Source organism: Ruditapes philippinarum, unplaced genomic scaffold, assembly GCF_026571515.1.
Source record: "Ruditapes philippinarum isolate M1 unplaced genomic scaffold, ASM2657151v2 ctg3007_1_1_1_1, whole genome shotgun sequence".
Lineage (NCBI taxonomy): Eukaryota > Metazoa > Mollusca > Bivalvia > Venerida > Veneridae > Ruditapes > Ruditapes philippinarum.
The window spans coordinates 177,997-192,622 of record NW_026851980.1 but is presented as its reverse complement, the minus strand read 5'-3'; the positions used below and the strand labels follow the sequence as shown (position 1 = coordinate 192,622).

At 30.7% G+C, this 14,626-nt stretch overlaps 1 protein-coding gene across 4 annotated transcripts in view; it reads right to left on the bottom strand.

Moving 5' to 3' along the window:
- LOC132744729 (broad substrate specificity ATP-binding cassette transporter ABCG2-like) overlaps positions 1–13,478 on the bottom strand; it is a 29,146-nt gene extending 15,668 nt beyond the window's left edge. The window contains exons 1-9 of one of the 4 annotated variants that reach the window (XM_060733534.1): positions 13,347–13,478; positions 11,599–11,852; positions 10,436–10,495; positions 9,168–9,282; positions 5,996–6,148; positions 3,518–3,675; positions 2,916–3,067; positions 1,974–2,081; positions 1,744–1,770 (exon numbers count right to left, since the gene is read on the bottom strand). In XM_060733534.1, the coding sequence (XP_060589517.1) occupies positions 1,744–1,770; positions 1,974–2,081; positions 2,916–3,067; positions 3,518–3,675; positions 5,996–6,148; positions 9,168–9,282; positions 10,436–10,495; positions 11,599–11,852; positions 13,347–13,358 (1,039 nt within the window). In that variant the 5' untranslated portion in view covers positions 13,359–13,478. Of the gene's footprint in view, positions 1–923; positions 936–1,743; positions 1,771–1,973; positions 2,082–2,915; positions 3,068–3,517; positions 3,676–5,995; positions 6,149–9,167; positions 9,283–10,435; positions 10,496–11,598; positions 12,003–13,346 lie in introns of those variants that run through there. The other 3 variants (XM_060733518.1, XM_060733511.1, XM_060733525.1) reach the window with 3 other exon arrangements.
- Positions 13,479–14,626: the final 1,148 nt, after the last annotated feature.

The window sequence follows — 14,626 nt, the reverse complement described above, 5'->3', positions numbered from 1 at the left end:
AGCACCACAGACATTCCATTAGCAAATCATATAGTTTTCAGGTAGCACCACGACATTCCACAATCATATAGTCCCAGGAAGAACCACAGACATTCCATTAGCAAATATAGTTCTCAGCAAGCATCACTGACATTCTACACGCAAACCATGTAGTCAGAGGAAGCACCACAGACATTCCATTAGCAAATATAGTTCACAGCAAGCACCACTGAAATTCTACATTCTACACGCAAACCATGTAGTCAGAGGAAGCATTACAGAGATTCTATTAGCAAATCATATAATTTTTAGGTAGCACCACTGACATTCCACAATCATGTTGTCAGAGGAAGAACCACTGACATTCCTTAAGCAAAACATATAGTGTTCAGGTAGCACCACTGACATTCCACAATCAAACCTTGTATTCAGAGGAAGAACCACTGACATTCCATTATTTAACAGTATAATATCCAAATAGAACCACTCACACTTCAATGGTTAAAGGTAAAAATTAACTGTATTACTCAAAGAAATTAAGGAATGCAGCTTGTTACGCCAGATTTGAACATACAATAGGGCAAGATGATATTTGAATTTAGTGACATTGGTAATTTCGCCAATAACAACTTTATTCCTTTGGAAATATACTGGGCGCAAGTTCAAAATGTTAGAAAACCTGAAAATGCTGAATTTAGCTTTATTTCAATTGTATAATAAAGAATGTTTTGTGGAGTAAAAAAATCCTGAACTTCTTAATCAAAGTGGTCTTATTTGTGGACATTGTCATCGGGACTTCTAAATTTAAAATGATTAAGCACAATGTATATGTAATATGTAAATAAACAGGCATGCCCCTTTAATTTTCAGTTTTGTCTACACCAACATGCATGCTTTTATCAGTAAGTCTAGGATGAGTTATATATAAGCAGAATTACACTTACTACTACCAGCCTCTGATGCAATATAGAGAAAATCAATTAATATCAATTAATACATTATAATATAAATTTACACACACCTAAGCCAAAAGCAGCTCAAGTCAGTGTATTAATATAAATGAAGCATTAACCCATAACCTGCTGAATTTTCTTAAAGGGACTCCACTGATTTTTTTTTTTTACATGATTGGACTGGAAATATTTTTCAAGATTTTTTATACCTATTAATGTTGGTATAAATCAATATTGTATGTGCAAAATTTCAGATCATTTTTTCACTCTGTTTTTCCAGAATAATGATTTTTGAGCTATAAATTGCAATGACTCTTGATTTTTAATAAACACTGTAAATTTTGATTATACTTTCTTAATTACATGTATCATTTTCAAATATTTCTGGTTTAAGTGACTCGGCTAATATATTTAAGATATTAAAAGCTTATGTTTTTTAGGCTTTAGGACCTCAGTGGAGCTCCTTTGAATGGACTATTCCAGTTTTGGAATAGTAAATGATCAAATTTGGTGATGTTTTAAATTTAAAGTAAGTAATCCAACAGTATAAAGCCTGGACAGACTACATGGATGTGCAGGCTGGCCTGGCTTTGTACTGGTGGTAGTGGTTTCACTTTTGTTTCAAGCAGGGTAAAGGTTCAGACATTGAAATCAAAGTGTAAAATATGTAAAAGCAGGCATATAGAGAATGAAATTCATTATTTACTGTAATAAAAGTTACTGCAAGAAATATAGTAATATGTAAAGCAGTATTTTGCCGATTGTAAAATATTGTTTTACGAAAAATAGCATAATAATAAGTGTTTCTTACCTCCACCAAGGGAAACCTTTTCCATATCTGAAACACAAATAAAATCATCTTGAAAAATTAAAAAAATCTACATATTTATTATGTTATCCTTCATAAAATATCCACTTCAAAATTCTTAAAAAACAAATATTTCGTGGATTATAAATCTGATGCTCTCCCTATCAAATTATGTAGATGGAGATGCACACATTTTATATGTGTTATGTAGGTTCAGTATTGAAAATATTTACCTGTACTTGAGATTATCTGATTGATATCACTGGTAACTGCATTAGGATCTCCATTTATAACATCCAGGAAAAAATCTGGTGGGTTGTTATGCTCCTCACAAGAATAACCTATAATATACAAAAATATTTGTTTTGTTGAATATTTTGGCACTTTGTCATTTTTTTTTCGGAGAAAAAGAAGGGAAGTGATGAGCTGCAGGCGGTCTGTGGTGAGAGGATTTTATTAAGGCATAAAGAAAACACAAATGCTATATTTTCAGTTCAAGTGACAATACAAGTAGATGTTATCCGAAACTCAGCAAATATGGGTTTTTCCCTTCTAACCCGGGGTACTTTTACCATGGTGCTTTACCATTAACATTTTACGCTAATTATCGATATATTTACCAAGTTGTAACAGTAAAAGATTTGTACCTGCAATGAGATAGGAAAACTACACATTTGCCGTGTTGCGAACATCTATGGTAAATGTAACAGTTTTACAACTGTCACAATCAGCTAGTCACAATGATACTTGCCAATATAACATATGTGAATATAAAAACAAAGGACCATTATTCTTCCAAATGCGATCAACTCACGATATCAAGAAAATATGTAACATAGCACTTGATGATAATAATTCTTTGACAGATTGACTGAAATCCCTATAGCAATGTCAGTAAACAGAAGAAATAATTAGGCTCACAGCCGTCTGCTGACATTCACCAAATTCTAATCAGATTTTCAATTGGAAAACCTTGTTAAAACATTTTATATCTTAATCTATGTTACCAAAAGAGTCAGATGAACAAGTATGTAAAGTAAAAATTGCTTGTAAGTCTATCTTAATTCTTATTATTATATTCACATGGACTTCATTTGCACAAAGTAAATTCGCTGGATGCCTGTATGAACCTTACTTCTTTAAAAACGGTCAACAAAATTTTTGAGAATTTGTACCTATTGTCTGGAAAAATTGTAGAGATTCATCACAGTTGCCATGGTAAACAACCTCTCCCATAGATAATAGACAGAGGTTGTCAAACAATCTGTATATACTGTATCTAGGCTGATGTATCGAGAAAATGATTGTCCGTCCGCGCATCGCTAAACTGGAAAATAGGTTGAAATGGATCTTATTAGAAAGGCAAAAAATAATGAAATAAAACTGTTACCTATTATAAAGAAGAAAGAATTAAAAACAATTTTCTATTGTAACAATTTTCCTATATTTGAATTAGGAAACTTATTTACAAATTTTAGGTACTTGATTGTAAAGAAATATCCATAATTGTAACTGCATGTAAATATTATTTAAGCCATACTGTGGACAGCAAATGTTGGCACTGAATATTTATTAACTCCCTTCAAAAATTTTAGATTTTCCAGGTACCCTTATCAAGAACAGTCTTATAAAGTGTTTACTTGTCCCTCCATACATATTTGCATCATCTAAATACATATATGCATGGTGTACTTAAATAAAGAAATTTTACATGATATCAACTGTCAAGAAAATAAAATAAATACAGAAAATAAAACACAAAACATTTATTATATACGTTTTCAGCAATAACATGACAGTATTAGCTGTGTTGGCATCCAGGCCTGTGGTTGGCTCGTCTAAAAATAGTACAGGAGGGGAGATAATCAACTCCATTCCGATATTACATCGCTTACGTTCACCTCCAGACACGCCACGTATGAACTCATTCCCAACCTGAAAATGGCAACATGTGAAGGCTTATCAATAAATCTGACAACAATATCCATTACGTAAATAGTTTATACCAGATTAAAAACATAAAAATTAGGTAACATAACATGTATTTATCTTTCTGAAAATGTTGTTTTATCTGTTAATTTATATACATCTCCAATTTAAACAAGTAAATTTGGACACTTCAATATAAATCCTAAACGTATATTACATGTATGTCTTGCTCAAACCAGGAAGACATAACATCAAAACAATCCGTTACATTTATAATTTCTAAATTTAATGCTACGATATGACCTTCCTAGTCACTGTCTATCATAGACTATGATAATCAATCTGTAACCTTTTATCAAACCAAGTTTCCATTTGAATCGTTTAAATCGATAAAACCTGTGACTAGAAATCTCAAAGATAAAATTATACACTTATTGCGTAATAACTATAACATTTTCAAAGACTGAGTTCTGATATAACATTCTGTTTTCTTATAACTATACCTTAGTGTTAGCAAAATGTTGAAGACCGAGTTCTGATATAACATTCTGTTTTCTTATAACTATACCTTAGTGTTAGCACAATGTTGAAGACCCAGTTCTGATATAACATTCTGTTTTCTTATAACTATACCTTAGTGTTAGCAAAATGTTGAAGACCGAGTTCTGATATAACATTCTGTTTTCTTATAACTATACCTTAGTGTTAGCAAAATGTTGAAGACCGAGTTCTGATATAACATTCTGTTTTCTTATAACTATACCTTAGTGTTAGCAAAATGTTGAAGACAAAGTTCTGATATAACATTCTGTTTTCTTATAACTATACCTTAGTATTAGCACAATGTTGAAGACAAAGTTCTGATATAACATTCTGTTTTCTTATAACTATACCTTAGTGTTAGCAAAATGTTGAAGACCGAGTTCTGATATAACATTCTGTTTTCTTATAACTATACCTTAGTGTTAGCACAATGTTGAAGACAAAGTTCTGATATAACATTCTGTTTTCTTATAACTATACCTTAGTGTCAGCACAATGTTGAACACCGAGTTCTGATATAACATTCTGTTTTCTTATAACTATACCTTAGTGTTAGCAAAATGTTGAAGACAAAGTTCTGATATAACATTCTGTTTTCTTATAACTATACCTTAGTATTAGCACAATGTTGAAGACAAAGTTCTGATATAACATTCTGTTTTCTTATAACTATACCTTAGTGTTGGCAAAATGTTGAAGACAAAGTTCTGATATAACATTCTGTTTTCTTATAACTATACCTTAGTATTAGCACAATGTTGAAGACAAAGTTCTGATATAACATTCTGTTTTCTTATAACTATACCTTAGTGTTGGCAAAATGTTGAAGACAAAGTTCTGATATAACATTCTGTTTTCTTATAACTATACCTTAGTATTAGCACAATGTTGAAGACAAAGTTCTGATATAACATTCTGTTTTCTTATAACTATACCTTAGTATTAGCACAATGTTGAAGACAAAGTTCTGATATAACATTCTGTTTTCTTATAACTATACCTTAGTGTTAGCAAAATGTTGAAGACAAAGTTCTGATATGACATTCTGTTTTCTTATAACTATACCTTAGTATTAGCACAATGTTGAAGACAAAGTTCTGATATAACATTCTGTTTTCTTATAACTATACCTTAGTGTTGGCAAAATGTTGAAGACAAAGTTCTGATATAACATTCTGTTTTCTTATAACTATACCTTAGTATTAGCACAATGTTGAAGACAAAGTTCTGATATAACATTCTGTTTTCTTATAACTATACCTTAGTGTTAGCACAATGTTGAAGACAAAGTTCTGATATAACATTCTGTTTTCTTATAACTATACCTTAGTGTTAGCACAATGTTGAAGACAAAGTTCTGATATAACATTCTGTTTTCTTATAACTATACCTTAGTGTCAGCACTATGTTGAACACCGAGTTCTGATATAACATTCTGTTTTCTTATAACTATACCTTAGTGTTAGCAAAATGTTGAAGACAAAGTTCTGATATAACATTCTGTTTTCTTATAACTATACCTTAGTGTCAGCAAAATGTTGAACACCGAGTTCTGATATAACATTCTGTTTTCTTATAACTATACCTTAGTGTAAGCAAAATGTTGAAGACAGAGTTCTGATATAACATTTTTTTCTCTTATTACTATACCTTAGTGTCAGCACAATGTTGAAGGCTTAGTTCTGATATAACATTCTGTTTTCTTATTACTATACCTAAGTGTTAGCACATTAAGTTAAAGGCTTAGTTCTGATATAAGATTTTTGTTCTTTTATTACTGTACCTTAGTGTTAGCACAATGTTGAAGACCCAGCTCTGCTATAACATTCTGTACTCTCTCCTCCCTCTCTTCTGCCGACACTGTCGGTGGTAACCGAAGAGCCGCAGAGAAATGGAAATTTTCCTTCACACTCAAAGTTCCCATGACAACATCATCCTGTAAATAAAACACAATGTTTTGCAGTTGAAATGTTGGTCTGAAAAACAATATTTGCAGTTGAAATGTTGGTCTTAAAACACAATATTTGCAGTATAAATGTTGGTCTGAAAGATTGGTCTTCTTTTTTTTTCTTCTTTTTTTCAGTAAAAACTTATTATTCATTACATTACATACTTACTTAAATAAACAAAAACTGTGCCAGCATAAGCGTGTTCTACTTTGTAGAATGTGTTTCTAAATTCCCCACTAAGTGCTTTAACAAAATAAATTTATAGAGGACATTAATAATTTACCTCCATTAAAATGTGTTTAAATCACAACATTTCATTAATGATATAATTCATGCATGATAATGGTGTATAATGCAATCATGAGATATAGATTCTTGTGCTTATATTTTTCCATTTTATAATCACATTCTGCGTTCTACATGTACTGACTACAATATTATACATTTATGCCATTGAGGTTTGTAATGCATAATAAAGTTTTGTTGTAACATTTTAATTTCTCATATGTCGTTGAATAATGTCAGTGACAACTTTATTTTAACTAGAAAAGGACCATATTTTATTATCTGATGTAATATGCCTGTCTAAAAGAGTCAGGCCCAATCTTCGAAAGAGAAGAAGCCTTATTTGTCCTGACTAAAGCCAAGGGGAGTGGCCCTATGACGTAGGCAGAGACAACCAGGATGGTGCTCTAGGGTGTGTAAGCCCGTAGCACAGATAGACAGCTTGTAAGGCAAGCCCTTTGCTTGGCACAAACAGCCCTTTTTAGGGCTACTTTCTTACATTATTGTCTCAGGTTACTGTACATTTTGGTTCTCATTGACAGCCATACAGTGACCTACTTCTGGCTCAAAATTCATATCTTTGGCTAATACTCAGTGGAAATTGCATGGAGGTAAATTATTACCACTTCACACAAATCTGCACTAAGCTTATGCTGAGCAAGGAAAATTGAAAATAAATGAAACTATTTGGATAGTACTGTATAGAATTGTATAAGTGGATATTTCCGCATGACGATAAGTAATTTGCGTAAGAAAATATTAGCAAACTGTACAAGGGTAGAATTTAATGACAGGTTGATACTGGGTATTTAAGCGATTTTCATCATTTGTCAATATTTACTCAGTGCTAACTTAAAGGGACTCCACTGAGGTTTTTAGACATGATAGTCTGAAAATATATTTTTCAGATAAATGTACCATTTGATGAAGGTTTAGACCACTTATCTTTGAGCAAAATTTCAAATCATTCATGCACTTTGCTTTTCCAGAATTATTATTCAAATTGTAACAAAATGACCAAAAATGAAAAGCATTTAAACGCTTTTCACTCAAATTGGGCTAAGAAAAGCATAAAAATATGATTTTCAATTTATTTCAAAGTATATTTCTTAACTATTTTTGAATATATTTCTGTTAAAAGTGTCCCAGCTCATGTATGTAAGAAATTCAAATGCTATGTTTTTAGGCTTTTAAACCTCAGTGGAGTCCCTTTAACCACTAATACAGTAATTGCTCCCTTCTTTCTAAATTTTTGTCTTCTTTCAAGTTTGCTATATTAATAAATGTGAAACTGAAAAGACACAGTACGTAGCTTAAAAACTGTCCCCAACAAAAAAATACAATTAAATCAGTGAGTCTAACTCTACTTATAACTCTATGGTGTATCCATTAAGGCACAATGCCACTAAAAAAGCATTCATGTTATCTAAATAAATTGACAAACTAAATCTGCAGATAAATTAATAAGGGCAACATCTCAATCTAAACAAACACCAGTCCAACAATGTTTTCAAAACAAGACAATGTTATCGCTACTTTCTCATTTCATTTTATGAATTTTATTATCAGTTTCTGTGATTTAATGAATTTTAACCCTTTTAAAGATCTTAAATGGACTTGTCCATCTTTTAATCTGGACAAAACCATTCATCATTTTTAGGGGAAAAATTCATTATATTTACAGACTGAATAGTAAACAGTGCAGACCATGATAAAATGGCACAAATATGACAGTTAATCTTGGTCTAAACTGGTCACAACCTTGGCGGAATCTGTTGCCACCGGCTGGCTTAGAGTCAATAATATCCAGTACTTAAATAAAGAAGCTAGCAATGAAGCTGAATGTTCTATTTGTTACCTTAGTGCAGTAATGGTAACTCCTTATATAATTTAATAAAAGTTAACCTGTTACTGCACTAAGGTGATGTGTTATATATACTAAAGTCTTGCTACATTTTTTAACTAAAGTGTATTACAATGTTCTGTTCATTGACCTATATCCACTGAGTTTAGAAATGACAAAGCAAGAATATTATTTTGGCGAAATTAAAAAGAGAAGTAGGTTTAGTACACTATAAAAGTTCATCCTTGCATAACATATGTTGGATATATAAAATTCAGTTCAGAATGTTCTGTTTAGGTAACTTACCGTAAGTGTTGTATAATAGCATCAGTCACCCATATCAAATTTGCCAAATAAGGTAGATTTTTTGCTGAGGGAGGTTGGGTTACGAGATTTATCACTTCATAACTCCTAATTCTTTATAGTGACTTTCTAGCTGTAGTGTGGAGGACCTACCAAGGTGCTTTATTGAGTATTATAATTTTATTCACAAACAGGCACTTGAGTGCTCACCCTCATTAAGCTATCTTGAATTAATCTTCAATTAAATAATTCAAATTCTTATTCATGATTTGAACCCATAATGATGATGGACAAAGGGTACAAAGCCTGCCACTTTAACAACAAGGCAACAAAGGCCGCAAAAATATAAAGAAATGGTAAGCAACAAGTCATATGATATTGCAATATAAACATTTAACAAGCATTCATCCCAGTTTACAAAAAGATAAGAAACAGCTGTAACTCTTGGAATGGGGTAAGTCTGTGTCCATTCCATTATACGCAAAAAAACAAATGACTCCCAGTCTTCTGAAATGAGTCACTCATATGAGTTTCTGGGGGTGTCTATAAATTAAAGTATCGAGGAATCAACGTACCTGAACAACGTATCCCACCATGCATTTGAAATTGTCTGGTGGTGGACAACCATCTAAAAGCAATGTCCCTGTTAGACCTGTGGGATCTTTCCTTCCTGCTAAAACATCCAGTAACCTAAAATACATAAAATAACATTTTTTGAACAAAAAAAATCATTAAATGAAATGAAATCATTAATTTTATGTTCGCCTAGAAATTACAAAACTGTCCTAGGATTCCTATCAAAGATAAGGAATGAGATGAAAATATTATGGGCTTTTTTATTTTTAAAGTTGATTTCTTGAAAAATTGTTTGCTTAATATCTAAAGGCATGCAGCTATGAATAAGTTATGAATGAGTTAAAGTTTGCAAAAAAAAATATTTCTCTTTGAAATACACCCTTTAAAATTTCATTGCTACAATTAAGCAAAACTGACAATAAGTATATAAGCCAACAAACTCAAATATGCCATCGAGTAACAGTTAATCAGTTCAAGGGCAATAACTCTTAAAACATAAATAGCATAAAAAGAAAAGGCAAATGCCATTATTCCATATAACTTGTACAACACAATCAGACAGAATAAATAACTGACAAAATAATACTTAACCATAAATTACTATGTATCGTATCATGTTAACTTATTAGGTTAAATACAGTAAAGTACTTATACACCATATTAAAGGGACTCCACCACGGTATTTTGACATGATGGGACTGAAAATACTTTTTCCAAATAAATGTATCATTTGATGTAGTTTTAGACCACTTATCTTTTTGCAAAATTTCAGATCATTTGCACACTTTTTTCTCCAGAATAATTATTCAAATTGTAAAAAATGACCCAAAAGGAAAAGTGTTTAAATGCTTTTCACTCAAATCAGGCCAAGAAAAGCATAAAAATACGATTTTCAATTTATTTCAAAGTATTAAAATTTCTTAACTATCTTTGCATATATTTCTGTTCAAAGTGCCCAAGCTCATTTATGTAAGATATTCAAATGTTATGTTTTTAGGCTTTTAAACCTCAGTGGAGTCCCTTTAAGTTAAAACTATTCCATACTGAAGAAAACTTCTTCTTTCTGCAAACATTCTTTATAATGAACATTATAATTATCTTGACTTTTGTTAGATTAAGCATATAATTGCTGTTATATATGGTACCTTAGAATATGTGTTCTATAAATCCAACAGGATACATACCTTCTCATATATAAATGGTAAATGTTAAGGAAAGAATTATTATATAACTATGTAGCTCTAAATTTCAAACAAATAGGACTTACGAGGATTTTCCACTGCCAGTTGGTCCAAGAATGGCATTCATTCCAGGCTGAAATTTTCCACTGGAAATAAAAAGAAACTAGACATTTTTATGTTAATCATTTAATATAATCTAAAAACTTTAGGCTAATATAAATAAAATAACAGTAATTAACAGGAAAAGAAATCTACAGTATCCTGATATACTGTAAACTAGTACAAATTTAATAATGATAGAAATATAGCACTTGAAAGTAAAACTTATCAGCATGTCAGTATCAGCTGAAATTCTTTACCAGAACGATAGCTTTCCTGATTTACAACATTTTTTTTATCATATCACAGGAGCTTGAAATTCTATCAATAATCGCTCAAAAGTCTGATTAAAAAAAAATCCATACCTATATATAAATTTTTTTATATATATCCGGGATAGGTATGGATTTTTTTTTAATCAGACTCAAATCGCTCAAAAGTCTGATTAAATAGAGGATATTTGTTTGTTTCAGTGTAAGATCGAAAAATATTTCACCGAGTGAACACCAGATGCAATATTTTCCACGAGTGGCGTAGCCACGAGTGAAAATATAATAGCTGGGGTTCACGAGTGAAATATTATTTGATCTTACATGTAAAACAAACAAATTTTCTGTTTATTTCATGATTTTTTAACGATTTTTACACCATTTTACTGATTTTTGCCGCGTAACGCCATGCTCTTATCTTCATGACGTCATCAAATAATGACGTCACAATGTTGAAGCAAAATATAATTCAATGATTATTTTTAGATTTTAGATGTTTTTCAGCACAACGTTCGTAAATATTTACGAACTACAGTTATCACGTACATTTTTTATTATGATTGACTACATTTCCGCTTAAAAAAACATTCATTAATGATAAATATTTTATTTTTACGCCAAATATAGTTCGGCTACTGTGAAATTATATTTGGTAATCATTACTGTGAAATTATCAGAATATAATTAACCGTTATAATTCAGTAATCTACTGCAAAACATGTAATAAAAAAAAATCCATACCTATATATAAAATATATAGGTATGGATTTTTTTTTAATCAGACTTTTGAGCGATTATTGATAGAATTTCAAGCTCCTGTGATCATATGTCCAAATAAAATCTATCCGAATACTGATCAACATATACATGTATGTACTTACTCTATTCCTTTCAGAATCGCTTTGTCTGTAGTTTTCCCGCAGCATGCTTTTGTTTTCACTTTAACTGTATAGTTAATGTCATGTATGGTGATAGTTGAGCCCTTCCCAACCGTTGTACCTGTTGAAAAATTCCTATTTATTTTTGAAGATTCTTTCCCTGAACCTTGCTTATTTCCTTCTGCTGGAACCCAAATATGTGTAGCATCTGGTTTGATTCCGTAAGAGTTGTTAGTTCCATTTTGTACTAAACTGTCCTGTGTAAAAGTTTTGTTATTATGAACAGATGTCATTTTGGCGTTTTCGTGAAAGCAGCAAAAGCATTAATGATTAAAAAGTGCACTCGCACTTGTCACTTGTACAGGGTAGTTTCATCACGTGATTTGCTTATCGTATTAAAGGAGCATTGGGTTGTTATCTAACCTTATTAATTTACGGACGAGCGATTTGACTGACTGAAAAAAACGTAAAATACGTATCCCCATACATATTGACTGAATATCTATGAACATAAAAAATATACAGATAACATTTGAACCCTGGAACACTCTTTGAAACCGCATGATGTAGATGAAATATCGTGCGGTCACGTGGCTCACGTAATTTTTATCTAGTCTAAATTTCAAATTTTCGCTGTTCGTTCTTTGTGGTTCCTATGATCAAAGTGAAATAACTGCATGTGTGTGTATACATGTAATTTTTGAAAATCAACAGTTTGTTACAAACCAACTCAGCTCCGTACTGGGTACAGTACAAGTTTACGTTTTGAATTTCATCCTACATCACCCTTTTTCCGAGCATTTTGTGTCGATGCGGTCAGGTATAAAATAAATTTTGTTTTATTTATTAATTTATCATTTTTTTATCCCTCTCATCTTTAGGTTTATGAATGAAATAACGCAAAGCTAACTTAGAAACTGGGCTTAAATATTTCAACTAGAATAATTACCGCGGCCACGTTTTTAAAATCCATACAGTACTGTACCGATGTTTGAAAACGAGATCATCTTTCAAATCTAAATGACTAAATATTACAGCTTGAGATACTTGTACTAGGACTAATCTCCATACTTTTTTGTAAAGCTATCTCCATTATATACTAGCTTTACAAAAAAACTTCTTTGTATTTTGTAGTAGTGATTGTACCCGTGGTCAATACACTTCAATTACCAACGCTTCCCCTTTAATACAGATATATATTTTTAACAAATACACGTGACCACAAACGTGAAGAAAATCGGCTACTTACGTAAAGTTTAAAGCGACGGGTATTTCAAATACAACAATGATAAATCAATTTAAGCATTCCATATAGTATTATCAAAGTACTGCAAATGTATTTAACAAAATCAAATAAAACATATATTTTAAGAGATTGGATCTATGCAATTGTCCTACAAAAGTCAATTCCTAAACACATTAAATTTACTCAGTAAAATTTCACGTTTTTTAATGAAGGTGTACTGAGTTTTATCAGCCTTTAACCTTTATACAGTTCTCCTGCAATATTCTTATAATATATAAATTAATTGTTTACATTACCATAGCAACCATTTCTTTAACCAGAGGATAAAATCGAATTCCATTATGCCATCTATGTATGCAATTAATTAATAATGAATATTGTTGGTAAAATTTTCAACAAAATTCATGTACCTCTCTATTCAGTACCATTTATACAATAATTAAAAGTAACATCATACAGAATTTATTTTTAACTCCGAGGATGGGTGAATTAGTGAATTTAGTACCTTTTCAGACATCTCTAGACTTAATTAAGATATATATCCAAATGTAACTTGGGTAGAATGTTCAAATATTTTGCCTATGAATATAACTTTATAGTATCAAACATCAATTTATGTATATATGTGATAATTTATTATCAGTTGATAAGATAACATTAACTGATGAAATTAATCTGGTACACTTGAAATATGTTTTTATATAACCGTAAGATAAACTTATATAACTAAGGGTTACCAATTGCATAAAGTTTAAAAGGAGGCACGGATAAATGTTATATTGTCATTTTTGTACTAAAAGTTGTAAAATGAGGATATGCATAAAACTGAGAACTTTACTGTTATAACTTAAAAGCAGCAAAAAGGATTCATGCTAATTTTCATGAAAATTTTTTTTAAATGTATTCAAAATTAAAATATTGTCAAGTGAACAAAGAAAGGAATTTTACACATTGCAAATGGCATGTTGAATCCAAGTTAATTACCAATGAAGGACAAAATATGCAAAATAGCCCTCACTTAGTTTTGCACATAACAGACAAATCATTACTTGAATTGTGAATATTTTTGCTTCTTTTTAGATCTTAGTTCATTTTCCTCAAAGTTGATTTTCTTGGGTTTTTTTTTTTGCAAAAATATAACAGGATTTATTTTTTAAAGACGTTTTCGGGAGTTTTCATATAGACATATAGGCAAAATTAAAACTGTTCAATAGAATTTCTTTAAACTTGACAATGTCATGTTGTTAGAATATGTTAACAGAAACATTTTAGGCGAAAATAAAATGGGGTCACCGTTCTTGTTTTTGAGTTATCTGCCCTTGAATTGGACTTTTTTGTTAAATTCAAGGGCAGATAATTTACAATGAAGGGAATTAATACATTTTTTTTTTATTTTCATGAAGCTTACCTTCGTTTTAGTTGATATGCAAAATTTCAAGAACAAATTTAGAGTGGGTAGTTTTTATTCCCACTTCTTCTTTTAACCTGTGCATTTTTTCTTAAAAATTGGCCTATTTTTTAAGAATTTAAAGTACCTTTATTTTCATTGAAAAAAAATTAACAGAAACGATGTAAGGAATTGCATGTTATTATGTATTGTACTCAACAATAAAAAGAAAAACATAATCCAGAAGTAAAAACAAGAATTCATTTAAGTATGTATAAGTTATCTGCCCTTGAAATGACCTCAAATAAGTAGAAAAGTCTGATTCAGGGGCAGATAACTCAAAAACGAGAATGGTGACCCCAATTTTTTTTTCGCTTAAAATGTTTCTGTTATCATAT